The sequence below is a fragment of the Halictus rubicundus genome, chromosome 11 (assembly GCF_050948215.1).
Source record: "Halictus rubicundus isolate RS-2024b chromosome 11, iyHalRubi1_principal, whole genome shotgun sequence".
Taxonomy (NCBI): domain Eukaryota; kingdom Metazoa; phylum Arthropoda; class Insecta; order Hymenoptera; family Halictidae; genus Halictus; species Halictus rubicundus.
In genome coordinates, this window is record NC_135159.1 from 14,855,907 (window position 1) to 14,883,893 (window position 27,987).

At 47.7% G+C, this 27,987-nt stretch overlaps 4 protein-coding genes across 8 annotated transcripts; all 4 read right to left on the minus strand.

Annotated features, from left to right (window-relative positions):
• Positions 1-799: 799 nt before the first annotated feature.
• On the minus strand, positions 800-7,705 carry LOC143358781 (GTP-binding protein Di-Ras2). Of its 2 annotated transcripts, XM_076796223.1 has the most exons (5): positions 7,567-7,689; positions 6,464-7,489; positions 4,275-4,497; positions 2,061-2,279; positions 800-1,312 (listed from the first exon to the last, which is right to left on the minus strand). In XM_076796223.1, exons 3-5 carry the CDS (start codon positions 4,410-4,412, stop codon positions 1,079-1,081), a joined length of 591 nt encoding a protein of 196 aa, XP_076652338.1. In that variant the 5' UTR covers positions 4,413-4,497; positions 6,464-7,489; positions 7,567-7,689; the 3' UTR covers positions 800-1,078. The 2 variants fall into 2 exon arrangements, with proteins under 2 accessions (XP_076652338.1, XP_076652337.1); XM_076796222.1 differs by lacking the exon at positions 6,464-7,489 and having other exon boundaries at positions 7,567-7,705.
• On the minus strand, positions 7,539-8,679 carry LOC143358783 (ARL14 effector protein). Its single transcript, XM_076796225.1, has 3 exons — positions 8,361-8,679; positions 7,835-8,100; positions 7,539-7,772 (listed from the first exon to the last, which is right to left on the minus strand). Exons 1-3 carry the CDS (start codon positions 8,445-8,447, stop codon positions 7,688-7,690), a joined length of 438 nt encoding a protein of 145 aa, XP_076652340.1. The 5' UTR covers positions 8,448-8,679; the 3' UTR covers positions 7,539-7,687.
• A 108-nt stretch (positions 8,680-8,787) lies between these two features.
• On the minus strand, positions 8,788-12,500 carry LOC143358778 (tumor protein p63-regulated gene 1-like protein). 3 transcript variants are annotated; one of them, XM_076796215.1, is made up of 7 exons: positions 12,374-12,500; positions 10,992-11,324; positions 10,626-10,842; positions 10,373-10,549; positions 9,955-10,029; positions 9,485-9,615; positions 8,788-9,416 (listed from the first exon to the last, which is right to left on the minus strand). In XM_076796215.1, the coding sequence occupies exons 2-7, from the start codon at positions 11,104-11,106 to the stop codon at positions 9,229-9,231; spliced, it is 903 nt and encodes a 300-aa protein (XP_076652330.1). In that variant the 5' UTR covers positions 11,107-11,324; positions 12,374-12,500; the 3' UTR covers positions 8,788-9,228. The 3 variants fall into 3 exon arrangements, with proteins under 3 accessions (XP_076652330.1, XP_076652329.1, XP_076652333.1); XM_076796214.1 differs by having other exon boundaries at positions 9,485-9,618; XM_076796218.1 differs by lacking the exon at positions 9,955-10,029 and having other exon boundaries at positions 9,485-9,618.
• On the minus strand, positions 11,557-27,892 carry Vps13d (vacuolar protein sorting 13D). 2 transcript variants are annotated; one of them, XM_076796210.1, is made up of 22 exons: positions 27,487-27,892; positions 27,155-27,345; positions 26,826-27,057; positions 26,560-26,756; positions 26,176-26,343; positions 25,878-26,115; positions 18,977-25,722; positions 18,748-18,898; positions 18,418-18,646; positions 18,110-18,353; positions 17,650-18,018; positions 17,395-17,583; positions 17,016-17,339; positions 16,642-16,834; positions 16,232-16,414; positions 15,928-16,158; positions 15,578-15,604; positions 15,063-15,223; positions 13,803-14,972; positions 13,578-13,690; positions 13,019-13,448; positions 11,557-12,889 (listed from the first exon to the last, which is right to left on the minus strand). In XM_076796210.1, exons 1-22 carry the CDS (start codon positions 27,581-27,583, stop codon positions 12,788-12,790), a joined length of 11,985 nt encoding a protein of 3,994 aa, XP_076652325.1. In that variant the 5' UTR covers positions 27,584-27,892; the 3' UTR covers positions 11,557-12,787. The 2 variants fall into 2 exon arrangements, with proteins under 2 accessions (XP_076652325.1, XP_076652324.1); XM_076796209.1 differs by having other exon boundaries at positions 18,748-25,722.
• Between the last annotated feature and the right edge of the window lie 95 nt (positions 27,893-27,987).

The window sequence follows — 27,987 nt, forward strand, 5'->3', positions numbered from 1 at the left end:
ACACTGAAACACGTTTGCGGTCTACGTGTGCACGGAGTAGTACTAGAAAGGGAGGGGAGGCGGTAAAAAAAGAAACAGGTGGAGAGAAAAAAAAAGAAGAGGAAAGCACTAAAAAATCTGGGTCAACGCGAGTGCCTAATGAACTCGTGCGCATAGCGAATTAATCGTGTGCGTGTATGTACCTATGTATCGTGCGGTGTGCGTCTGTGTTTGTATTCGTCCCCTTCGGTGTATACGTGTGTGCGCCAGTGTAACCCACGATTAATAAACTCTAATTAGCGTCGTTACAAAAACCTTACAACTATTCAACAAAAACCAATCTCGTAACAACTTTTATCTAGTTTTCCTCGTTTTTTTCGTTTGCACGCGCGCAAGTCTCTCTCTGTGTGTACGTGTGTCGGTGCGTGTGTGTATGTATATCTGTGTGTCATCGATTCTTCTGCTCTCCCGCGTCGAGTTTCCGACGCGCAGAGAAAATTCGGGAAATGCGGCCGGGAAATAAAGAAAAGTCGCCACGGGTGGCTAATGTACCGGGTGGTCCGCGAATTCTATCAAATACGCCAGTTGTTTCACACTGTTTGTCACTGTTTGACAAATAAATGCTTCGTACAAAAATGCATTAACATCGACGGCAGTACTAATATGATTTCTCTTTTTAATGGTTGCCCAGGTCTGCGTCGAATAAACGAATTAACATTTTACCTTATAAAATTAACTCTCCCCTTTACAATGGTGGCTCAAAAATGTATCTGCGATTTCCTGTCTTAATTATATAATGCTTTAAAGAAACCCTGTGCCACCAGTTTTATTCAGCAGTCGGATGTCACGATAAAAACACGCGGGGCGTTGTTTAAAAAATGCAAAGAAATTCCTGGTTTTTGCGACATTGTTCAAAATTGCGTTCCCGTTTGTAAATTGTCGATGCCCGTGCATTTTCGTTAAGAACGTATGTTCTAAACGTACTGAAAGTTGATCAGATCGAGCGGGGGAGCTTGTTCTCGTCCCGAGGAGGATTTCGAGCGACGCGGGCGAGCAGAAGAGGGTGGAAGGGGGGTAGGAGGATGCTCCCCGAGCTCGATTACATCACGGTGCATTTCTCCTTGAGGCTGATCGCGCTGTTGCTCTGCACCGGTTGCAGCGAGACCGCCCGGTTCTTCTCGAGCAGCAGCAGGTCCCGGAACAGGGCGTTCACGTTGTGGTTCGTCTTCGCGGAGGTCTCTAAGAACCCGCAACCCCAGTTCGCAGCCTCCGCCGCACCCTCGCTCATCGACACCTCGCGCACCGTCGGGCTCTCGTCGCATTTGTTCCCCACCTGGCGACAGAACCGGCCAAAAAAATCAATCTATCCGAAAAAATTACAAAACCGAAGTTGATTTTTCTTAAAAAAATTTTTTCAGCGATTTCCCTTAAAACGTCGTTGTACAGGAAAGCTTCCCCTTTAAAATGAGCCTAGATAGACCACCGTGCGATTTTTTTTTACAAAGTTACAATGATTCCAACAGTTCCTCAACCCCTATCAACTTGTGCAAATTCAGACGACTCTGCAGGGACTAAAAAATTTTTTCAGCGGTTTCCCTTAAAACATTGTTGTACAGGGAAGCTTCCCCTTTAAAATGAGCCTGGATAGACCACCGTGCGATTTTTTTTTACAAAGTTACAATAATTCAAAAATTTCCCTAACCCCTATCAACTTGCACAAATTCAGACGGCTCTGCAGAGGGTAACAAATTTTTTCGGCGATTTCCCTTAAAACGTCGTTGTACGGGGAACCTTCCCCTTTAAAATGAACCTGGATAGACTACCGTGCGATTTTTTTTCACGAAGTTACGGCAACTCAAATGAACAGACACCCACCCCTAAGTTTGGGGGTTGACGTGTTGCCGGCCGTGAAAAAGAAATACGTGCAAGAAATGTGTTCTAAAACTGATCCCATAAGGGGTTGAGGATTATCGAGTTCGCCGAATGAAATCGGGAGGAAAGAGGTCAGTTTCTGGTGGACGTAGGCGAGGATGTTCCGGTCAAGGCAAGGCTGTCAAGGGAAAAAATGTCGGTGGTCTTACCAGCATTATAGGTATCTGCGATATATCCTGTCCCTTGAGCTCCCTGATGATGGCCCAGATCGGCCGTAGCTCTTCGAGGCTTTGCCGCGAGCAGACCGAATACACCAGGATGAACGCGTCACCCTTGCTTATGGAGAGCCGTTGCATCGCTGGGAACTGGTGCGACCCGGTCGTGTCCGTAATTTGAAGGGTGCAAATGTTCTTGTTGCAGCTGATCACCTGAAACCAGAACCCAAGCTGACCTGACCTGACCTTCTCGATTCTTTCCTATCTCATTCTCGCTCAAACAGGCTCAAACGCTTAAACAAACTTGTGCAAACACTCTGGCAAATCTGGTAATGCGATCAGCACTGTTCCAAGTCTCTCAAACAAACAGGAACAGTCTCCAGTCTTCGAGGACACTTGTTCAAACAAACAGCAGCACGCCACATTCCTCTCAAACGCACACCAACCCCGTTCAATCCTCTCAAACAAGCACACGCGAATAATTAAATAGTCGACGCGCCGCTTTAGCAATGTTCAAACTCATTCAAACAGCAGCACACCACGTTCCTCTCAAACGCACACCAACCCCGTTCAACCCTCTCAAACAATCACACATACGTGATTAATTAAATACTCGTCGCGCCGCTTGAACAATGTTCAAACTCATTCAAACAGCAGCACACCACGTTCCTCTCAAACGCACACCAACCCCGTTCAATCCTCTCAAACAATCACACATACGTGATTAATTAAATAGTCGTCGCGGCGCTTGAACAATTGTCTTTCGCAACCGCTTGCAATTTCGCGACCGTAAGGGAGGGAACGGCGACGAGGTCAGAATATTTCCGTGAGCCGCTGTAAAACGTATCGACATTCTTCCCCGTCAACGAACTCGAATCTCCGCTCGGCTCTCGACTTAATCGATGCAGGCCCGCGGGGGAGGGGCAATTTGCAAGCGAAATGTATTTAAATGACTCCGATATCGACTGTTCGACCCCTCCTTATCGAGGACCGGCACACACAATCTCGACCGCAAACGGGGGGTCGGGAGGATATTAGAAGAAGCTGAAATATTGTTTCGTCAAGATCCCTCCACCCCCCCCCCAGATAACGGACGATCAACGGAGCGCGGGAGAAATGAGGAGTGGGGGGTCTCTCTGATCATTTTGCATCGTGCGTGAATCATCGATGAAATGTCAGAACGGTTTGCGTCACGCTAGCTTCGCTTATCTGATCCACGGAATCTATTACCGGTGTTGTATACGTATCGTGTGCTACTTGCACCGCCTGTCCGATCCAATTCCCCGCTACTTGTTCCGTTAATTATCGGCCCGACGCGATCCACACATCCCCCCTCCCCTCCACAGGCCTCGCGCGAATCGTCGAACGGCTATAGATCACACGTGAACATTTCATTTTCCCGAACTCGCGACGCGGAAATTGGTACGCTGCAGTTCTGTCTCGACGAGATAGTTTTTGCTTTGTTCGCGCAGCGTCGGTCAACTTGTACAGTGGCTGACGAAAACAAGAAGGCATCGTTTATCTGTCACCTTCACGGCCCGTTTAGTTGCCGTGCAGTTTAAATTCTATGGATCTCGCAGCCTCCCTAGGGACGTTTTTCTGGATTTTCTTCTCACTGCGCAATGGGTTGACCGAAAAATTTTATATTTTTACTGTGTCAGTAGGATAGCGTGGGGCACTCGTATACAAAATTTCAGCTCGAACGAACCTCTCGTTCGAAAGTTGTTAACAGATTCGCGGAGGTACTGTGGAACGACGCTTATCCGATGCTCCCACGAAATCGTCGATCACTTTTGAACGAGAAGTCCGATCGAGCTGAAATTTTTTGTACAAGTACTCCAAGCTATCCTCGCGACACAGTAAAAAAATAAAATTTTTCTATCCATCCAGTGTGCTGTAATAAAATCCAGAAGATTGTGCTCACGCCTCGAGTGGGCTGAAGTTCACGCTTTCCGGGAAGGCGAGCATAATAATCCAAATATCTGGCACAATTTTACTTTCCCGATGGTGTGAAAATTTGTGAATGATCTTGAGACATGGGAGAATGATTCTCGGGTGGTTTCGAGTCGATAGGTTTCGCGGTTCTCTGGTGAAAAAATCGCGAAGTTGAGATACCGGTTTTAGGGTAGTTCGATAGCGGTTTTCTCGTTTCGTTTCGTTTTTTTTTTTTTCGATTTCGCGTTTGAGTTGCCGGTAGGGGAGACTCACCTGTCTGTAAGTGTCCTCGATGGTGGGTATGTAGGACTCGCGAAAGGTTCCTCTCACGAAACGTAGGACGAGGGAGCTCTTGCCGACGCCGCCCGCGCCGAAAACCACCACGCGGTAATCGTTGCTCTGCTCCGGCATCCTGACATCTGCCGTCGTCGCCAACGACACCCCTAAAGCACCCCCGTCGATCTGGCCACCCTCTGCGAGATCCTCCGGACCACCCCTGCGGCACATACACATACAATCTCACACTGACCACGCGGGCAAATAACACGCACCGCTCGTGGGCGGCCACGAGGCGAAAGGTTACCACTAAAAGGTGCCAAAGGTGGCTCTTTCTTGTTTATTTAATCCTCAACTAAATTTTCTTAACCCCGGCACCAGCTTTCCAAAATATCAAATCGCTTTCAACCCCTTAATTCGACTTCGACTTTTCAACTGAAGGAAGAAAAATGGGGAAGGGTCAGGGCTGACCCGACGAACGCAGTAGGGCTAATACAATGTCCAATGGGACTGGTTAAGTGCAAATAACTCTCGAGAAACACCCTGTTTTATTCATCAAAAAGAACATCTTTGGAATTGCGCGGTACAAGAATTCAATTTGTTTATGTACTGTTTATACAACTGATTTTCCTTGTTAGTCTTTTGCGTGGCTGGATTTCTGACTCGAAGCTGCACAATTCGAAAAAAAGATTTCCCTTCTACCCCCTCTGGTTCCAAAGATATTGAGGAATGTAGTTGCAACCCCTAAAGTTAGGGGTTGCTTTCATCCGTTCCTCTTAGACGACTGCGATTAAAAAAATATATATTTTACTATTATAAACAGGTTTTCGAGTACTACCAAATGAGAAGAAGAAATTCGAGTCACTTTGAGAATTCTGTGTGCAACAAAAGATTTGCACGACGCTAAATAAATTTCGCCGTGCCAGATTATTCTTCGACGATATGTTCCGGTTGACAAAATTGTATAGGGTGGCTCGAGAATCGTCGCAGTGATTTTCAAGGGGTGAAGATATTATGGAACAGCCTGTACACTGGTATTCAACAAGTGATGTTCGAAAGAGTGGCCCTTGTTATAGTCGAACAACGGATCGCCCACGCTCGCTCGCGAGACTGTGCCGCTGCAAAGGCGAACATAATCGGAAACTCGACCGAAAAAGTGACGCGGGTCGGTGGTGGGATACAGAGAGTGGTGCCGGATATTGGAAGCGTGCAAACAAACGAAACGAGGAAGCAATACAGATTCGAGTAACTGCTATTATCGAGTGCTCGACAGAGAATGCGGATCAGCGTGTACACCGGGGCTTTTCTCAATGGAACGTATCGACGCGAGGGCCGGCAACCACGTGGCAATTGCAACGCTAGCCTGAATCATCGAATCCAGTCTCAATAGCCGGCCGAGAAACCTCCGTTCCAATATTTTTCCGCCGAACGCCTCGACGATGCCAGAAACCGTGGAAAACGTAAAAATATCGTACGTCGCTGAAACAAAATTTACGAAATTTGTTAACACTGCTTGCCACACAATTGCTTTTTACCCTTACAACCGCTGCAAAAATGCTTTCATCGAGTTTCCCGAAAATTCATATTATTAGACCAAGATATCAATTAATATCGATACAAATCGTATTTTAACACTTATGGCTTATTGATAGGTGATAAAAAGAATAGCAGCTTTTAACAAGATACGACAAGGTTTGACATTGTAAAAATACTTCCACCAGAATCGGTGTTATTGCAAGAATAAATTAATTCAATCTTGTTCTGATAAGACAACAACATTAGCACATTCTTTACGTTCTTGTATCAATTTTGCCCGTAAGCGACAAGCCCGAAAAACTATTGTTCGTAATTGTTCGGCGATCAGGGTCCGTCGTGACCCAGCGACCGGCGTCCGAGGGCAAGGTTTCACGTGGTGACCAGGTCGCGGTTAACGACACGGCTCATTGAAAAGTAAAAAAGGGAGGGGTGGGGGCAGTATAGTCGTCGTCGGAGAGAGCGAGAAAGCGAGACACAAATAGAGAGAGAGAGAGAGAGAGAGAGAGAGAGAGAGAGAGAGAGAGAGAGAGAAGCACTGACAAGAAATTCAGAACCACGACCACGGTTAAGCGTAAACGCGTCACGAGTCTCGTCGAGCGATAAGATCAGGATCGCGTTGACCCGCAACGATAAAGCGTGTATTTGTGAACCTGTCTGCTGAAACGTGTGGTTCCTCTTGCGTCCAACGAGAATCGGTATCCCCAGCAGCTGGTCCACGATATAATCAAACGGTAATAAAAAAATATCAATCTCCAGAATCAGCAGACCCTCTCTATTGACTCCTCCGGAATACACTGGTCCCTGATTAAAAACTCGCCAGCTGTGTCTTGCTAAGTGTCCTCCCGAGGTGTTCACGAGGTCGAAGACACTGGGTCTATTTTCAGGTTGGCATGTTGCCCGATCTTCCCCGAGCCACTGATCCACCAGGTGGTCTGTGAACCTGGCGGCTGGTCTTCAGGAGCAAGAAAGAGTGAAGAAACGGAGCCCCGTTCCCGTCTGACGATCAGGGAGTCACTAGCCCAGGATTCACAGGGTAACCTCCCCGCAGGAGGACGGAGCCGGGCGGTCAGGACAACGACAACACTTGACGTCGCCTACGGTTCGAAACGTGGACGACACGCTGACGGACAGAGAGGCAGGTAGACAAGCAAGCAAGCAAGTAAGCAGGCAGGCAGGGACCGGCGACGGGTCGTTAAACGGTATCGGCGCGCACTATGGTTAATTAACGGATCGATCGACGGTGGTTGCGCTCGATTTTCACCGGCTGCAGGATCAGCATACTAGCTGCCTATCGCTGGCTCGCCGTGCACTCGGTTGCGTGAACTTTGACGATGATTTCGAAGGGAAACGAGGCGCACGCCCTCCGCACCGGGGCTCACCCCACTCGATCCCCCGAGGGTGGCCGTGTGTCTATGTGCTCTCCCCCCTACAGCACACCGTGCAGGTGTGTACCTGTATGCGCGATAGATGGGTGCGCACTACGGCAAAAGTGCCGGGGAAAATCAATAGGCTGTTGGGAGTATGTGTGCGTGCGTGTGCCGGTGCACACTGGTTCATTCTTTTCTCCCTCTCTCTCTCTCTCTACGATCTGCCCGCTCTCCTGTTTTCTCCCAATTACTCATCCTTCACTCTACCGATTAGCAAGTTCAATGGCCCCTTCAGGCACTCCTCCGAGTCTACTCGAAACAGAGAGTTTCCCAAGGACCAGAGGAAAGAATACAGAGAAACGATTGTATAACTTTATTGCTTTCACCTTACGATAGTCTATCCTAGTCTGTTCAGTCTTAGCCTAGAAACACGATTTGTCTTCGGAGGATCGCACAGTCCTCGCAACAGCACAGCTACTGGGGATTAGGCTTGTGTACCCTTGCGGCTCATCCCTCCTTCAGCAAGGGATTCTTTATCACTATGTCGCTGCCTTCGTTCTCGATGGACTCATAGGTCCACTTACGGTTCATCCTAGGAAAATATTTTTGTCAGTGATAGGCGTCTACGAAGCTGTATAGTCGTGAAACACAGACCTGCAGTCATGGCCACACTTCGTGGAGGAACATTTGCCACAGGGGAAGTGGCAGCCCGTGCAGTTCAGATTCAGACAGTCGCACAAGTCATCCCCTGTCTGAATGTAGATCCCGTTGTCATCGTACAATGCGTGCCTCTTGTGGCCTTGGTAGAGTCTCCTGTGGAGTTTACGCTTTTCTCTTTCGCTGTGCTCCGGGTCAAAATTCCTGAGAAATTTCTTCGTCACACTGTCCACTGCCCTTTGCCTAGAACCTCTGGTGACCCTCTGGGACAAGCGCAAAATGACACAATTATTATGCAATTTTTTCCGTGACACATTCAACCGACAGGCTCCGAGAAAACAGGAGGGACCCTGCTTTGGTTAGATTTAGACTTGAATCGAGTCGAGTATTGCTACAGCCAATTGACAGATGGAATGTCGGCCTTGATAAGATATTTCAAGGTCATCAGCGGGTGGTCCCCCGTATTCTATGTAACTACCGAGAACATAAAAGCAAGCATCGAAATTACTGACAGAAAACTTACTCGTTCTGCCCTCGGGGTTGCCTCTATTTTCTTAGCAAAGGTGGAACTGTCACCAGAAGTGTTGTTTCCCGCGTCCATAACTGTCATCCGACCTTTGATAAGGGGAACTTTCGAACGGCCCTAATTACAAACCGCGGTTCGAACCGGGAAGCACAGTCTTCAGCTACGTCAACATCGACGGACCGTTCATATGGTTGCATTTATCCCACATTGGGTAGAAACAAATTTCTCCCACACAATTTAAACAGAAACAAACCGAAATTTTTCCCAGTTAACCTAACGTTCGGCTCGAGGAATGCTACCAAACAGAGTTTAAATGTCCTTTTGGTACTGGTAGCGCCATCTTAAGGTAAGTTCGGAAGGTGTGAACGCCTTGGACCACCTTGGACTGCTCACGAGGGAAAGTCCGTGAACTGTAATCGATTTGTCGGAAGTCTTTTTTTGTTTATTACTAGATATAAGCAAGATCAATCACAATCTTTGTGGTGTAGAACTATAAAACTTAGTCTCATATGTAGAAGATAGATTAATTATTCTAACACGACGCGTATACTTATCGTAAGTTTTTTTTTTCTATCAGCCAGGTACAGAGTAAAAATACATATATATATAACAACTATAGATTATTCGTCGCGTGTACGCAAAGAAGGCGAAGAACGTACAGATTTTTTTCTCGTGTAGTTCAGCGAAGTCTTGCAACAATGTGGAATAGATTGAGAGAAAATTAAATTATATACGTTTACATATCGTTGGTAAGTTTTGATATTCTCTTGTTTTATACGAATACTGTAGACTTTCGAAATAGATATACCCGGAGAATTGAAATGGGAAACTTTCTGAAAGGCTCGAAGAGAAAAATTTGAAAAATTTAAAAGCTAACTTTGCCCCGAATCTTGAAGAAGCCCAGCTCGTTTTTGTTGTGCACTAGCGCACCTAGACCAAAGTAATTCTCTATGATGATAGATGCGGTTTTAACGTTGCACTCGACCGGCAATAAACTTAGGATCGTCGAGTGCAAACCCTCGACGTCGAACTTTGCTTTTTCTGCCTCTGATCCTGCCGAAAATATATTTAAAAAATTAACATACGGACTAAATTAGTAGATGGACTGACCACGAGCTTACCTTTGTACCAAAACAATGGATGACTAGTGTACGTGAGCCACGGTATATCTTTCGCGAACGGGTTCCATTTTTTAGTTAAAGGCAACGGATCCCCCTTGTTCCACATCAGTCTCACACCGTACATGGACCGTCTACTAAACAATTAATTGCAACATGATAAAGACAGTACGATCTATTGTACTTCAACTACCCACACCAGAACACATCGATGCATTCAACCCTTCAAGTGCCATCTGTTCATGCATCAGCCCTAATTAAGCAATATAAATGTTACTATAAAGAACTACAATTATACATCGATTGTCTACGATGGAGAGGCAGGTTCAGTGCATAAGAGTACAAATTAGTGCATTATATGCAAACAAAACTGCATATTTGTTAAACAGCGATTAAACTGCAAAGTAAACCGTGCAAAGCAGCTACTGATCAAAACAATAGGGTCATGAACTTCCTGTAACAATTCGAAATACCTAAACTCGAATTGTGCAAGACCGGTACAAGAGGTAAGCGACGAAGACACACCCTCTGCCAATCCACTTAATCGTCTAGAAATCGTCAAATGTATTTATTAGTCAATTTATTCAATGGGATCGCCTGAATATATGCCTTATTTGTTGTCATACAAAAATTTCCACAGGAATTTCCTTCAAAGGTCACTTTCCGACGAGATTTCAAGTTATTGTTTGAAATTGATATGGAAGAAAATTGATAAGTAAGGTGTCAGTCAAACAATGATCGATGACCTTGAAATTTTGTACACGTGCTTGTCGACACAGCATAACATTGTCCAGAGATGTGTTTGTATACAACAGTATTTAAGACAGAGGTATTCAGACATCCTGCACAATGATAAAGGTGTATTTTCATCATACAAATTGCAATACTTACGGAACCAAGGACGAAGGTGGATAAATCAGTTCGCCAGACACTAGCGTGTCAATCTGTGATAGCGGTATTCGATTGTACTCTAGTATCTTTAAGGAGATAAAGTCATATTTTATCGAGTAAATAGCTTTCTTAGTAAGTAGTACCAGTCTTTCCTTCTCAATGTCCCACAAACTAATTCTGCAAGTATTGTCCGTCAAATAACTATCCCCACACAGAATGCCAGAATCAAATCCGATGAACTGGAGACTCTTACTCTGTCAGAAGCCAGCTTCCAGCTATCTCCTTCTCCTCGTCGTTGATTAAGGTCTCTTGACAGTCCTTCAGAGCCTTCTCCACCACCTCGTTCCTATCCGTAAAGAAGGAATGGATGTCTATATGTTTGAAAGGAATGTTGGAAACATCCCTGGACACCGGGACTTGATTCAAAATATTCCCCTGGTTCTCCATGTTCCTCCTAGCAGTAGTGATTTCTTGAAAAGAGAGCACGTTTGAGAAACAATTTAACAATTTTTGCGAATTAATTTACAAAGACCAATATATCCACGCCGAAGACCCGCAGTCCATCAATAATGTACACAGCGCTGCGTTCCAATTAATCGAATAAAAGCTGGGCAATTACCGTCGGCCGTAGACGTCGAGTGATTAACTTCGTTTCCGTCGAGATCCTTCGTGATCTCCAGGGTGACCGTTTCAAAATTTCCCGCTGGCACCTCGTCAAAATATGTTTCGTCCATCGCTGGAGGTTATTGTTTTCCTTTGTACACTTCGGAATAACTAATTGTCCGACGCGTGACGTTGCTATTATTCTCGAGCTACGTCACAGCTGATATGTTTTGTTGCTCGACAGAGACTGTCGCGACCAGAAAAAGCGGTTTTCGCGACTGATTTAGATCAGCGGCTTGACATTTCAGGTGATCCTGCGAGCCGCCATGATTCTGCGACCAAAACTTGTCTGCGATAACGTGTTATCGACTGATAAGAATTAAAATTAAAGGTGTTATCCCAACGAAAGACCGCTTTGCACCGTGACGAATAGACTGCGGATCTTTATGCAGCTATGACAAAAATTCTACGAGATTTATTTTAAGAGAAAATTGTTTATTTGACTCCTTATGTCTTGCAATATCGATGCAAACATTTTTGATTTTGCATAAAGATCCGCGGAACAATTAACGACGCTCGTGTATCGAACAAAATAGAAGGATTTTCTTTATTAAATTATATATACTGACAGTGTGAAAATGGTCGGGGTGTAACAAATCTAGACAATCGTTGTATACAATAATAGATTATCATACACGTCGTCAACACGTTGATATTTTTATTAGTTCGCTATACTATTCAATTCTTCGTTTGATAGAAATATAGAATACAGAGGGCGGAGAAAGTATTTGCACACTGCTCACCGTTTTCCGTACTAAATTAAAGGTTCTCTGTTTCATAACATCTAACAATGTATCTTTTATAGCTAATCATTTAGTTGTTACTGCACAAACACTTCGTCCTCCCACTGACTATCCTGCGCCTAATCTGTACAATGCGTCAGACTTGTAACAAGTGTTCAAGTAGTCCCGATCCTTTCTATATAGTAATGTACAGGTGTTTCTTGTTTAAGTAGATTTACACGCACGATTAGAGGCAGAATGTACAATTATAATACGTATGTTAGTGGCGTACCCCCTCTCGTGACTTTTCACCTACCCTTATCACCGTTAGAAAGTACGATCCTCACTCTTTTGAACCGAAAGTATGCAAAATATCGAACACGTTAATTAGAAAATAAATATCTATATTCTATATAAAAACTTTGGTTTCTTCTCTTTATGCAGTTTAAGTAGATTTCCGGTTAATGGATACGGTGTACCTTAGTCGTCTATATTTTACAAGTTGTACTCACGTATGTACACAACACACACAAACACGCGCGCGCGCGCATCAAACGCATACAGACGCAAACGCACACGCATAGAAATACGTACACATAAATATGTACGCGTACACCTGTGCGGAATTAATTAAAAAATAATCTCTTGCATTCTCTTCGATCGGGTCACGCGTGTCCCTCAGTTTATCCTGCTATCGTAGTATCAAAAGTATAACACGTGTGCTACCTGTGCGACAATGGAACGTTCTCTCTTACGTTGGCTTCCAATTGTCATAACTGATATATACATAATCCCCCCCTCCCCGTGTGCGACGCTGCTGCGAGGAGCTTCACGCCGCAGCGTCGATGGTGCCTTGCGCATCAGTCTTGTCAACTTAGTGTTAAGCGTAGTAAGGCATCATTACATGCATGTGCACTGTTACACAACGAAAAAACGGGAGTAGAGGAGACGAACGGATAAAGAAGAACCTAACGTCTGACTAGTATGCGAAATGTACATGGAACGCGGAGTACAGGACAGTTCTCCGCCGTTACTTGTAGTATTGAACGTCGTCCAGCATGTTGTCGGACGAGGTCAAGGTCAGGTTGCGTTCCTCGTGCATCCCCTTGGCGTAGTTGATCTGTTGCGACACCTGAAACAACAGAGGTCAACCCTATTTGATAAAATGGAGCGATATATGTCCTTTTACTTGTACAGTGAGGGTTTCGAGACGAACGCAATGACGTAGGTCGTTCAAGATACTCTTCAAAAGTGTACCCACTCGTTTGGCAACGTCCTCGTTGTCGCAGCGGACCTTGGGTCTCCTCAGGAGCTCGGGCCCGTCGCTGTTGAAGATCATCGTCGAGTCTGTCCTCGATATCAGCTCTATGTAGTGCAACGTTGTCCCGTTGCTCTCCACCTTCTGCGTCGGCTGACAGTACAGCAAATCCACCAAGCTGACTTCGGTCACCACACCCTTTGTGCCACCAGAAATTACACGAATCCTCTCGTTGGAGACTAGTACCCTCAGGTTCTCTGTCCCGCTGCGCAGACACTCGTACGATACGAACAGTTCTGAGTGATCGTGGTCATTTATGATGTAGAGGAACTCTTGTCCCTCTGCTTGCTGGCGATTGTAGGGTGGCAACAGACCCGCTGGACCGCTTGACACGCGAGGAGGCCTGTCCCTCGTTGGTATCGTTCGATGAGCACTGGTGGCAGTGAGAAGTATGGTTATAAATATTATAAATAGACACGATAGACGTGGGCAAGGTTATTGTACAGTAGACTCCCTCTTATCTGGACAGAACAAAATGTTTCACGAGGTCCCAGGTCTTTACCTTCTACTGGTTTCCCGAACGGCAGTGGCAGTCTCTGTGGCAAGGTCCAGCACCCCCACGACTGGCTTCGTGATAGTCCCAACGACCCCTTTACCAAACCCAGCGAAGAAGCCCTGCAAACATTTATCAATTATTCATTCCCAAATTCACTAAAGAGTAATAATCAGACTGCGGTAGATGAGAGAGAGAGAGAGAGAAAGTCTAGTAATAATTATTCCTACGTACCGGAAAACCTTCATTCGCAGCCCCGTCATAGGTCTGCTTGAAGATACTAGTCACACCTCCCAGCAACCCGAACCCAAATCCCTTCAACCCCGCTACCAAATGATCGCTGCTACCAGCAGTATTAGCCCTAATCCTCTGTCTAGCTTCTTCGTGTCTCTCGTCCATTATGACCCGTCCCAATCCATCGGACAAGGACTCGGTGACCTTGGCAGCCGAGTTCGAAATACCATGAGTCACATTCTTCACCAGAGTCTTCACGCTTCCCTCATAGATCAAACCGGAAACTCCCTCTGTGACATCATTAACAAATCCAAGAGGATTTCCCAGAAAGTCCACCGAGCCGAGTATCACCGCAGCCTGCCACTTTAGATCATCCTTATAGTGTTTTATAATGGAATGTACCAGGAACTGAGTGCTCTCGAATGGATGTTTCTTGATGAAAGGCTCCAATTCGATAGTGGCATCTTCGAACTTGATTAGAGTCAATCCCAACTGTCTTTTTATCGCCTGGAGGTGCCGGGGCAGCTTGGTGGTGGTCAGCACGCTGAGTTTCACCTGGCTAGGGACGATCTTCAGCGCGCCGAAGTAGTATCGTTTCGCATGAGCAGCGGATACTTCGGAGATGAATCTCTGGGCCTTGAAGTCGTTTTCGTCTACAGGGACCTCTAGCTCGGACCTTCCTGCACCGACGAAGGCGGCTAGCTTCAGGATCAGCTTCTCTTCTAGGTGTATGCAGAGGGGCTTGATGCTGACGATCACGTGCTTGTAGATCTCGGCGTTCTGGTTCTTGGACTTGAGCTTCTCGGCCACCACGTGAATCGCTGGACGGTGTTCGCTCTCTACGCGTGCTGCCCGAGTGACGTACAGGACCGAGGTGCATTGCGCCTCGAACAACTGATTGTCTATTTGGATGTCCTCTATGCTCAGGTCCACCGTGGTGTTTGCTGGAGTCTGCACGAGTTCCAGCGAGATGGCAGCTAGCCTGGCAAATAGCAATTCTTCGACGGGCCTTCGAGAGACGATTGATAGTCCTATGCCAGCTGTTAGGTTTACTTTCAGCTCCAGCTCCCTGGAGTTCAAGCTTTCGGAGTCCGTGTTCAGCTGAGTTGGACGGTGGCTGACGGCGATGTGGGACCAATCGCGTTCTTCGAGCAACGCGAAGGTCTTCTTCTGCAAGGATTTATTTATTTGATTATTATTCACTGTAAACACTGTAAATGCATAAAGATCTAGTGATTAAATAGTAGGGGATTCGCGCACCCTTTCTTTGATGTCCAATACTTGCAACACCCGTGTCGGTCCATCAGTCGCAACCCTAATCGACAAGAATCCGGATCCCGGTCGCAATTTCTGCCTTCCAACGCGCTGCTCAATGGGCGGTGGGCTAGTGTGTGTTTGTGGGCCCAACACCGCCTCGCTCCCTAAAAAATAGAATGACAAAGTCTTCATTAGGCGCATAACAATCGCGTTGGATAAGTTAAATGGCTGCGTTAGAGACTCGAAGTTAAAATACAGTTTTCCCTCCGTAGCGTCGCGTCTCTACTCCTACCTCTTTCATCATCCACTCTCAAGCTTCTCACTGTCCCTTAACCATGCGACATTGCGGAGGGAACGTTGTAGATATTTTACAAAGAGATTATACATGCAAAGACAGCAATGAGTGCGCGTAGCGCTAATGAAAGAGAAAAAGAAGCAAGCGAAAGTTTTAGCTGATAATAAAATGTTTAATACGTAAATTGACGGTACTCTGAGTGTACCCCGAGAACTATACGTACACATTTGCCAACGGGCGACACAGCCGCCTGCAACATTCGTTATCAATGTAGACCTGACCAGTCAAGTACAAGGGGTATGAAACTTTTTCGGGTAAAAAACGGGACACGAAATCATAGGCTTCAGAACTTCCGATCTGCGTAGGATTTCTAATAAAAATAATATCTGCGTAGCCGTAACGATGCTCAGTGAGCGAAACCAGACACACGAAAGCTTTGTCAAACGGTGGAGAAAACGAAATAGCGTCATGAACGTGAACGAAAGATCCAGAGATGTACGGTGTGATAACGAAGGGGCAAAGAGAAGCTCCACTAAGAAAAACGTGTTTAGGAGACGATAGTTTTAGTCAAACCTTCGTGCAGTCCCATAAATCCGTCTTTCGACTGAACGCACATATTTTTGTGCGCGCAACACAGTCTTCCGTCGTCGGTGAACCGCCAGGTTTGAGTGGACCTTCTTCTGGGATCGGGTTTCCTCAAGGCCAGCGCGCAATAGGTAAACGGCTGGGGTGCTGTGCCTGCTATGTCTAGAACCAACACCGTCTCCGGGGTCTTCGAATGCTTGTCCCTCGGCGGACTGGATCCTGCAACATCAAATCAACCTAAAGCAATCCGCAAGACAATTAAGTGACAACATGAATTGTTATCAATGCAAACCTTCATGCTGCAACTGGCCATCGCCAGTCATCCTCCACAACTGCGACCTGGCGCCGTATTGCTTCCGCCTCAAGGCCACCCAGCCGCCAGGACCAGCTTCTAAAACTAATCTCTGAGTCTCCACGTCCAACGGGTCAAATCCACATTCTCCTGACCCGAGATCGCCGTCAGACTTGAAGGTTCCTGGTGTCAACAGCCACATTTATAATCGGTTGGACTGAAGGGTATATTCGGATAAGGTGGTCGAACATAACCCCAAATCAGATTGATATTTCTTCATACCATTTTATAGGGCTCCCAAATAAAACTTGAAATTGCTGATTTTATATGGAAAGAAAGATGCAGTTGCCTTCGGGGGCACATTTGACCACCTTCGATACCTGTGCGATACTAATGGCAGTAACAATTACCAGCGAAAGCAATGTAAATAAAGTTCTCGTACGTCAATCCTCTGCCTTCACCGAGTATGTTCAAGTCGTACGTGGCTGTCACGCCTCCGGGGGCGGTTATAACTAAACCAGCGGATCGTATTGGCTCATCTAATGCATAGGGCACCGAGGAATGGGGTCTGACGGTCCACTGCAAGTTGTCGTCCACGGTGACCTATAAGAAAACTCTTGAAAATAATTTCTAATTAATTCAATCAGACGGCTTAGCGAATGAGACCTGGGAATCGTACAAGGTGGAGCATTCAGTGTCCCACAATCAGATGAAGCCTTGCTCCACCCTGTCGCAATGCATTCTGATCATGAAAAGCGTATTTGTTACTCCTATCGGTAATCACCTGATTGACCACCAAAGGAACCTCGGAGAAGTTGTCCACCCTAATCGGCGGCGGCATAGTGTCCGCGTCAGTGAACACTATGAAATACGTGCTCTCCTGCAGCACCACATCGACACGCAGGAAGTGCATCCTTCCTGTCGCGTCTCTGATGTTGATCGTCAACGAGTAGTTGTCGTCTAACCTAATACCGCCTGACCACATGCAATCCTTGACGTCTATGATGCGGACGCACAACAATAAGTCTTTGTCTAGACGAGGCCAATGAAAGGGCATGTGACAATCAGGCATGGTTCTGATATACGTTGCTTGAGCGTCCGGATGAGTCTGAAAGATAATCACTTTCAGTCTCCAGCGACCGGAAGTTGAAGGATCAACATACAATTGTCGTGGTAAAAGATTTTTGCGCCAACTCCAGCGTGAAGCTCGATTTATTATGCAACTGGTATCTGGGGGACAGTGTGACGACCGTTGTAGCCCTGTACTTTCCTCTGGCAGTCCTCGTAGCTACACTGATCAAATAAACTATGTCCGGTCTACCATCGCGCAGGGATATCCTAAGTCTGTGTACCTGGAGGATGACGCAAGTTGATGAATGGTCTGTTGTTTAAAAATATTTCGTTTCTTATAAACAAACCTGTATTCCAGGCTGCAGATGAAAGTGCTGGGACCATTGCGGTATACCATGAGGATGCACCGAGGTGCCAACCCTAACCGACAAAGTCCTGCTAGCCTCCTCGTCGCTGAAAGAGAACAATAGCGGCGCCACCATCCTAGCTTTCTCATGCTCCTCGAATTGTCCAGCTGCCTCAATGCCAACTCCCTCTTGCCGGAACACGAGCGGCAGGCCAGTCTTATTCAGAATCCAATACGGCGAAGTTATGCTAATCTGTATGGCAGAGCCTTTCTCTATATTAATAGCTGCGTGCAGGAAGAGTATCCTGCCAGAGAAGTCTGTCAGCCTGAGCCGAGCAGTGAAGGAGTTGGCGTTCGGTGGCACTAGCATCTACCAAAAATAAATTCCTTTCAATTGTTAACCCTTTGCACTCGGAAACCAAACATTCCTTCCGACCCAGAATAGAAGAAGAATCTCTCACCGTTCCCGACCCAGGATAGCCATCTATCTGCACCGTAATTTCTACTGATTCTTCAATGTTCACCGTGTGCAGATCAGCACTGCCACCAGCTGGTATCCTGTCACTTTCAGCACCAACTTTGAACAACATTTCGTGCGGGAGTAGATTGATCAAAGTGAGCGGAGCCATTACGATTATGGTATGCGCTGGCAGCACGTGGCCGATGTCTGGCGGATAATTGTCGCGCATAATCGCCACGCACATCCTACAAGAACAGAGTAATTTATAAATGCGTTAAACCATCCTACTCGGGCGCGGCGGTCACCTACCTAAATATATTATTATGATTAGCTCTACATGTAATACGATTTTCTAGAACTTCCAGTGGTTTCCTTACTGTTGTCCAATCAATCGTCTCCGTGCAATATTGGAACAAATAATTCATGTTCAGGGGTTTCAGGCACATTTGCACACCGGTATGCGTCAACGGCACCGATATGGTGGACTGTGCGGGTACTTGGAAGATTCTGTCGCTGACCGGCGAGATCAGTGATAGATCTGAAAGAATTCAACGATTTGAAGAGTGACTCGAATTTTCTATTAGGCGTGCAAATCGGTTCGGTGGCCTTTTATACTTTTCTCCCCGTTTTCGGACCTACATTCAAACTGGTGCAAGGACTTCTCCATCTTGATCTCCACGGTGTGCGCCAGCTTATTCGATATTTGCAAGGCCGATCTAACTGTTACCAGCTTCCTAGCTGATCCTTCCAACTCGACGGCGAATACTATCCTAGCTTGGGGCGCTACCACCTGAAAGTGGATCAATGTGATTAATAAACAGAGAAGAAATGGCCTTGAAAATAAGAATACAGGCAAACGTTCAATCACCTGTAAACTAGCGCTGCTCGCATAAGCGTGCCTGAAGTATATGCCAACGCGATCAACGGTAACAGGCTCCACAGCCTCCAATCCCTCCACGAGGACCGTGATTTGGTGCCTCCTGACGCTGTGGGTAGCATGATGTCTCAGCTTTCCCCTGCCTTCAAACGTAAACGGCACTGTGCCTCCTGGAACGACCTCTATCCACGTGTCGTCCTTCTGGAAATTATTCTTCTGCTTAAAGTTCGGCCCCACGTCCTTGGTGTCGTTCGCGGTGGCGATGATGGTCTTGAACCACAGATTGCAGCCTGTCTCGTTCTTCAATGCGAACGGGATGAACGGTAGCCTGCGTCGGTAGGCCTGTCCGTTCGCTGGCTTGTTTACATTAACGTCCTTGACCGAGGTCGAGTAAAAGTCCTGCATCCAGTTGTTCTTGACCAGCTCTATCAGCTCTATCAACGTCGAAGTAACATTAACGTCTACAGAATTCTGAGAGTCTACCGACATCTGCAGCCTCTTCGCGTTCAGATTGTTGGTCAATGTCTGCTCCCATTGGACGGTAGCCTGCCACGGCTCCACGAACGGCTCCCAGCCACTCAGCACTCGATTATAGTAATCGATACCGAACATAGAAGACACCAGACCGGGCCCCATGCAGACCTGCCTCAGACTAAAGTCCGTCAACGTGACTTCCAACAACGGAACATCGGCGTCCCTGCAGTCGTCTATGATGCAGATCCTGGCGCAACTAGTCTGTAGCTCGACAGTATGAAAAACGAAATCTTGCTTCGCGCCCACGTCGGAATTTGGCACCGCGTTCTGCGTCAACCATAAGGCTGCATCGTCCAGCTGGCCGTTGCAGAGGTTCAAAGCTGCTCTGCAATCCGAGTCTGCGAACCCTAAGCCAGCTAACTTCTGCACTTGTCTCTCCGTGGGTGTCAGCACCTCGTTCGATCTTTGCTTAGCTACCAGAGTCTGCTTAGGCAGGGAGCTCAGCATCCTGGAGAACATAGTGACGTCGTGGTAGCTCAGCCTGACGCACAATGGCTGCAGCTGGATCTCCAGACACTTGTCCTGCGTCAGCTCCAGGCTGGCTCCCACGGGATCGATGATGGACAGGGCGGTCTCCTCCTCGAAGCCAGGGACGCAAGAGAAGAGTTCACAGTGGGACAGATTGCAGGACAGAGGCTTCTCCCCTTCTTGAGGAACGGACCTGTACGACAGGACCGCCGTGCTCTTCAGGATCACAGCGTTGGTGTCTCTCACCGAGGTGTCCTCCACGATGACCAACTCGGAATCGGTGATATTGATCTTCAGTTCTAAAGGTATAGTGGTAGAAGCGCTGTTCTCTTGATTACTCTCTGCGGCCACCTGCGCTATGCCGATGATGGGTTCAGGTTCCGGAGAGTTCAGGACCAGGAAGTCTCTCACGGCTTCCCACCAGTCCAAGATGGCTGTCAGCCGCATGCTGTGCACCAGGATGGTCGTCGCTGCGTTCGCCTTGCGCCTTCTATGGTGCACCTCGGCCTGCACACGGTTTTCGTTGTTCGCGTTTCTCAGAGGCTGCAGAATCCCCGTGAACACGTTCGACTGCATGCTGGATGGTTCGTCCTGGAACCGTGTGTCCGTGATCAGTATCTCCTGAGACACTAGATCTATATCCTGCGAGCCGTCGCTCAAAGAGTCCAAGGTCAGTCGGGACTTGATAAAATTGATGCAAGCCAGAGCGGCGATGTTGTGATTAGGGTGCAGCTTCACGGTCACGTTCACCAACTCGAGCGTTATGCAGGACTTCTTCCAGATCTTCTCTCGAGTGTCCACGCTGACCATAGAGTACTTGACCGTCTGATCGAGGTCTTGCATAAACTGTCGCAGATCCTCCAAGTTCTCCCCGATGTTGTAAGACAATAGTCCACGGATGAGCATGTATTGAGCAGGGTCCAGAGCGCAGTCCATCGTCGACAGGGTCCCGTGTATACTTAAATCGGGTATATCCCTGCTGACATAAGTGTCCAGGTTCCTCTCGATGCGCAGCTTCAGGTGGCACATCTCCGTGAGCAACGAGGAGCCTAACTTCTTGATGAGGAACCCACCGACGACCAACGCGTCCATGTTGTCGCTCTGGTCGTCACAGGGCACCCTCTTCGCAGCGTAAACGTCCATATTGACTAGTTCCAGAAACATTATATCTAACATGCACCTGTCTATGAGCGCCGAAGCCGCGAACTTGTTGTGAGCAGTGAGTTCCCCCAGGTCCAACAGTATCAACTCGTCGGACCTGGAGCTTACCGGCAAGAGTATTACGGGAGCCCCAGCATGAAGCTCCAAGGACAACCTCATGCTCCGCTTGCTGGTGTCTATGACGGCTCCTAACCCAGCCCTCAGGTTGGCCATGATGGTCCAGAGCTGGGAGAAGTGTGCGAAGAACGCCTGCAGCTCCGCGACAAACCTTTGAGTGTGCACATAGTGGACAGCGGACATCTCCAGCTTCAGTTGAGCGTCGTACGGCTTCTTCTCGGAGTCCACGTAGCCGGAGTACTGAAAATTCAGAGCTTTCCTCCCGGAAGACAGGAACCTCTCCCTGTAAAACCTTCCATGAGGCGTCAGGTCCAACAGGGACATCGATCCCAACGACCCGGATACCATCGTTTTTCCGTTCACCTTCAGTATATGCATACTAGCGTTGGATACGTTGGCCTTGGCGATTTCTCTCTCGCTCTGTATCAGCACCAAGGTCAGGGACCTAACCTCGACCTCGGTTTCCGATCGTATAGGCAAACCCTCTTTGTCCAGCTGGTCTACGTCGACGGAGGTCATCATGGTGACTTTAGGATTTGTGCCGGAGGGTCCAGCGAACCCGAAGAAGTCGAAGACCACCATCCAGGACTCCACGCTAATCACCAGATCCAGGCAGTTAAAGTCCACGGTGATGCTCTTCTGCTGGAATTGGATCTTCTCCTGGTCAGGATCTGGTTCGGTTATAGTGATGCTCATCAGCACCAGATTCTCTTCGCTCGTAGAAGCTCCAGGCGATGGAGGTGGAGTGTTAGGTGTGTCTGCTAAAGAAACAGGATTCCTTCGCCAGTGAGCAGGAATCGTGCCATACAGGGTGTCAGTTTCTAGCCTATCGGGCAAGCTTCCTCGTCCAAACTCGCTCCTGAACTGCTGGATAAAAGCCAGGTCTGGACAGGACTTGGATACGCCAGCTGGGAGCTTGGCTCGAGTGGGTGCGGAGGACTGCATCATGCATCGATGCCTGGAGCCAACGGGACACAACAGATCCTCCATCAGCAGAGATCGCAGGGCGACCTGGATGGTGGACTCGTTCCTCTGCAACTTCTCATACTTGGCTACAAAGTCCCTCATGGACAGCTCGACCAGTGGCTGCTCCAGAAGACCCTGCTTAAGCTCCACGTTCAGCGTAGGCAGCTCGAACAGGACTTTCATGGACACGTCCAGCTTGTCGGAGTAATTGGGCAGTTTGTTCATCTCGTGGGACTTTTGGACGACGGGCACAGCCACTGGCATCGAGAACATCCTATTGATGGTGTCCAACAGCTGTTCGTATTGACCTCGAGACAAGGATACCTTCAACGGCTTGGTCACCACACCGTGGACCTGGACTACGGGACCATTCGAAAAATCGTTATCCAGGAAGAAGCTGGGCGTCTGCACCAATGTGTTCTCTATCTCTACTTCGATCTTTAATACTGTGTCGTGTAGAATCGGCTTCCCGGACTCTTTGCAGGAGTATATCTCCTCTGCTCTTTGGGGAAGATTGTTCTGACCTTGGCCAACATTAGGGGACACCTCGAGGGAGTATAGATTCATATCCCGCACTTCTAGGGTTAGCGTGTGCTTCGCCATGGAGTCGAGATGGGGCTCGTGCTGCAGGGACATCGTGCCAAGGTGGGCAACGAACACCTGCACACTGTGAGACGAGCGGGGTATCACCAACACGGGACTGTCTAGGAGGATGTCTAGCTTCAGAGACACGCTGCTTGAGTTCTCGAGGTCTACGGAGAGACTCGGCAAGCGTCTACGTTGAGGAATGGACCAGTCTTCTGCGTTGACAAGGCCGATGGCCATGTCTGTGGCGGCTGCGCTGATTTGCCGGGCTAGATTCTTCAAATACTGCTTAAATTCGTCAGCACAGGAGCGTAATTCCGACAGCAGGTGTGGAGCATGGGTGTACCACACGCTGCCTATACGGATTGTCAAATCCACCAATGTTTCCACTTCATCCTGATGGTGCCCGTTCTGCTTGGTGCACCTGTTCGCCGAGAACCTCAACGCCTCGGGTTGATTCGACAGGTTGCTGAAGTGCTCCAGCGGCTGTTGATGGGGATCCGCGATAGGATCCCATCCGACGCTGACGATTCGCTGGTGAATCTTCCCGGTCGACGTCTGGTCCAAGACCTGTAGGCCTCCGAGGGACCCGGAAATCGATGTGTTCACTGCCAAGGTCGCCTGTATGCGAGCGTCGCACATCGTCGCGGTGGCAATCTTATGACCCACCAGATGATTGTCGTGCATCACCGCCCTCAGAAGTAGAACGTTCAGTCTGTGAAAGTCGAAGGTGATCTCGGTTCTGGTGGACAATTTGGACTCTGTAGTCTGACTGGAAAGCGACTCCTGCCTCTCTATGTTTCCTGGTCGCATCTTCGGGGACGGGAATATCCTCCTGAAGAAGCCCATCAGCTCCACTATCGTCTCCTGATTCGCGATGATGTCCAGGTTATTGAACTGTATGTTGGCGACCCTCAAGTTCTCCAAGGTGTCGTACACTAGGGTTAATTCCACCACGATCAGAGCCTCGGAGTCCATCTTCTCTAGCTCGATGAAGGAATTGTTTCTCGGGGATTGAAGACTTTTTGACCTACTGGCTAAGTTGGATAACGCGTTGGTCAAAGCGATGGGAGAGGTTAGACGTTTCGGTAGATTTGGATCGGGAGAGCCAGGGGACACCGGTGACACTGGTGATGTAGGTTCGGAGTCCCTTAAGCTCCCAGAGACACTGTCCATGCCGACGTGTTTATGGCTGGCGACCAACAGCTCAAAATCCGGGCCGAATTCTTGAAGAGCGTCGACCAGGAGTAGACCGTGAACGGATAAAGAAATACCAACGTCCGCTGTCCTTTTGCTGAACGCTGCCCTGACCCCGGAGACCTGTAGCTCAGCCACACTACGTCCTCTAGACTGCAGCTCGAAGGTCATCTGATCGATAATAAACTGGACCATCACCGCGTGACTTAAAGATTTGTCCGTCGTCTCCTCCTTCTTCGGGCTCTCAGGCTCGTCGGTGACCACGCTAACCTGCGAGATGCCCGTCGACTTGGAGAAGCTCGAGAGTAGATTATACATCAGCCTAATTGCCTCAACCTTTTGTTCGTTGACGTGCACTACCAGTCGTGGGAGGTTCCCGGACACTGTTACAGACGGGAAGTTGGGGTCTGATGTGTTGAACACGCGTCTCTCGATCTGCAGGGATATATTGAAGCGCTCTAAGACATGCAAGCTGGACATGCCTCTGGTCCTCCCGTGTTTCCAATTGTCCTTCACCTTGCCCACCAGAATCTGTAGGTCTACCAAGTTGATGGAATAATGATCGTATAGCTTCTGGTGCAGAGCTGTCTCGGATATAGTCTGGAAGTCCTGAACGGACCCGTTCTCTTGACTGCCAGGTGGAGTCGAGCAAGGCGTCTCGAACCTTTCATCCTCGTCATCGCTATTGGTACCAGACCCTGGCTTGATGATCACCTCATCATCCTGGACACTGTTCGTTAAATGAAGCTTTCCAAAATCAACGACCACGACCGCGGCGTTGGAGTCTGTGAAATTCTCCACCAGCAAAATCTGCGGCGCAGAGATGTTGAACTGCAGGTCCCAAGAGGACCTGTAGACGAAATCCCCTTCAAGAATTTGCTCCCAATTCTTGATCAGCTGCCTGTGCGTCCTGCGTTTCATCGCCTGTATCCTCTGGGTGGTGGAGGTCCTGTGTGGCTCGCACATGAAGTCGATGAGCCAGGAGATCACGACAGGGTTGTACACCACGTCCAGCGATCTTGAGTTCACGTGCAACGAGTGATCGGCCGTTATGTGCAGCGGTCGCTTCTCGTAAGTCATTTCGAATAAGTGTTCCGGTAGCTGATTGGCAAGCTTCTCCGAGGAACTGCGCGCTCTGGAGACTATGGTGGACACTACCTGGGGCTGCACCAGGATTGGAAAGGACGAATTCTCCGTGAGGTAATCGTGTAGATACAAAGCGCCCAAACTGATCGCGAATTTATGCGATCCTGATCTAGGCCTTGACTCGTAGTTCAAGTTCACTCGCTCGAACTGCAGCTCTATCACGGTCTTCGCTTGCTCGCTGTCTGGCTTTATTGTGCAGAGGGATATAGCTCCCTTGGATAAGGTGAAATTGAACTGGCCGAACACCATGTCTCGGCGTAACAATGTGTCGTCGTCTATGGTATCCGCTAGGACGTCCAGGAGTTCTCCATCAAACGTTGAGGACGTGCCCTGGGTGTTCGTGTTGGGGGCCTTCGAGTACCAGCCCCACCATTGTGGAAACCATTGCTCTAACATCCCACGACCCTGAGGCACGTTCACGTTCACGTTTGGGGCAGGCTTCGGCGGCCTGACTCTGTACATCGCTATCTCCCTGAGGACCCTCAGCTCGTCGAAGTTGCGTTCCTGCTCCACCTTCTCCTTTATTTGCTTTATGTCTAGTGGTAGAATACTTGTTGGTGTACCTGTAATGTGATAATGATTGACATTAGGTACCATTGGCTTCGGCCTTCAAAACGAGTACACATAGAACACTGTAGGATTTTGTTACAAGAAGCTACAAGAGTTTGAAGATCAACCAATTTTTTGGGTAGAATTGTATGGTGTTTATTTTGGGTACCTAGCAGCTTGGTGCAGCTCTCGACGTATAAAATATTCTCTTTGCCCCTGCGAAGCATGTCCCCCCATGTTGGTTTGGATTTGAGAGTCTCTCTGCCAAGATGGCAGCGTGCTGCGTACTTCCACCATTCTTTAGGCGCTGCAGATACGCTGACCGATGGACGACAGCGTCTCTGTTGTTTACGACGCTCTATGTCTTTTAGACCTCTTATACATTTCACTATTTGATTATACTGTACCTAAAGCCAGAGTCATCGTTTATATTTTAGATCGATAGGGATAGAAATTACGGTACATACATCTGTGAGACACAATGGTACATCGTCCAGAAGAAGATCCACCACGATTCTCGGCTTGTTCGTAGACCTCAACGGTCGTTCTGACCTATCCCTTTTAATGTAAGTTCTGGCATTAACAGGCGACAGTATGTGCTTTTTCGTTATATTCTTTGGCTCGCTCATAGCAATCTAAAGGTTCGGGAAATATTACTCAAAAAACCATCGGTCGATTTTATATACAATGTTGATTAGTAGACTGCGGATTTTTGTGCAAAATAATCATTTCTCTTGGGATTATTATTTTAAAAAACGGTAACAGTATTTTTGAATTTTTTAAATATTTGACAAGTGCGTAAAATCTGCAGCCTATCGATTAGGCAGTTCATAGAAAAGGTAAATATATACAGCTAAATCACCGAGATTGAGGGACCCAAAAAACTCGTCTGTTTTCAACTGGTTCCAGTACACAGCGAGCCTGTCGAGCTCCATCAGCTTCAAGGAAGCGTCCGTGAGGTTCCACGAGGCGGACCCTGGTATCCAACTGGCATCGCAACTTTGTGCAGTTAGAGATCCTATCGTTATACCGAGTGCGATGCCACCACCTTCAAATCGAAACCATTTTTGTTTTTAGCAATCGCTAAATTTCTGTGGGATCGAAGCAGATGTATTACCGTCCGATAACGTCAACCCATCCTCGTATCTTATATGTACATCCTTAATGTGAAACTGCAAGTTCTCGATGATGCTCGTGACCAACGAGGTGCCATAATTCACCCAAGAACTATAACTGGTGGCATAGTAACCGGGGTCGCGATCTGTGTCCGCCCTCCATCTTGCTTCCAGGGAGTCCAGGCGACTTAGTTTGTACTCTAAAATCGCTTGCTCTTCTGCTTCGTTGTCGAACTATAACCAGGAGAATAGATAAGATGAAAGGTAAATAGTTCCAGATCATTTTATCTCGATAACAGAGTAGCGACAGTGTAAATTCCGGTGCGTATACCTCGTTCAAACTTATTGGTCCAGCCACTAAGTATAGTTGCTCTATGACTATAACCCAGGATGCAGTCCTGATCTGACGAACAGGCACCTGCAGCCTGACCTTGCCTATGAAGCCAGCTTTTATCTCGATTGGTAACCCGATGTGCCGTAAAGCTTCTTTCTTCAAAGGAAGATTCTCCAATTCCACTTCCCCTGCGAAGAGCATACGCATACATAAAATTAGCTATACTATAGGAAAACCACTATTAGAATCGCTAGTCGATAAACGATCAGTGTTCCCGGAAAGTTGATAATCAAAAATCAACCTGACCCATTGCCAGATTATAACCTTACCCGATAATAAAGCTATGCTAAGTTGATCTGTGTTCAAGTTCTCAACATATTTCCCAAGATAGTTGTTCAACACCCACGCGACAAGTCCTTCCAACATTTTGATAGTTCGGGCGGTCCGACTGCTATAGCGAATAACGTGCGCACAGTAGTGGGCATAAATAAACTGTTTAGGTTATCCGCTACGGATTTCATTAGAACTTTCAAAATCCACGAAATAACAGCATCCGCGAATCATGCTGTTGACGAGACACGATTCTCCTCTTGCGATTGCAACGTCTCTCATGTCCACCAGCTATTCCGTTTGTCGGGAAAACTGCGAAACCTCTTGTGTACCACTGGGAGTCATGTTAAACAACGTTGCATCGATCGTGCACCGACGGTTTTCTCGGATCTCGACATTGCTGCGAAAAACTACAGTACAGTTGTCGCAGCCCGCACGATCCCGTCGTGTCACTGAATGTTATTTCTTGTTTCAGTTTTCTGTACAGCATACACGATTTT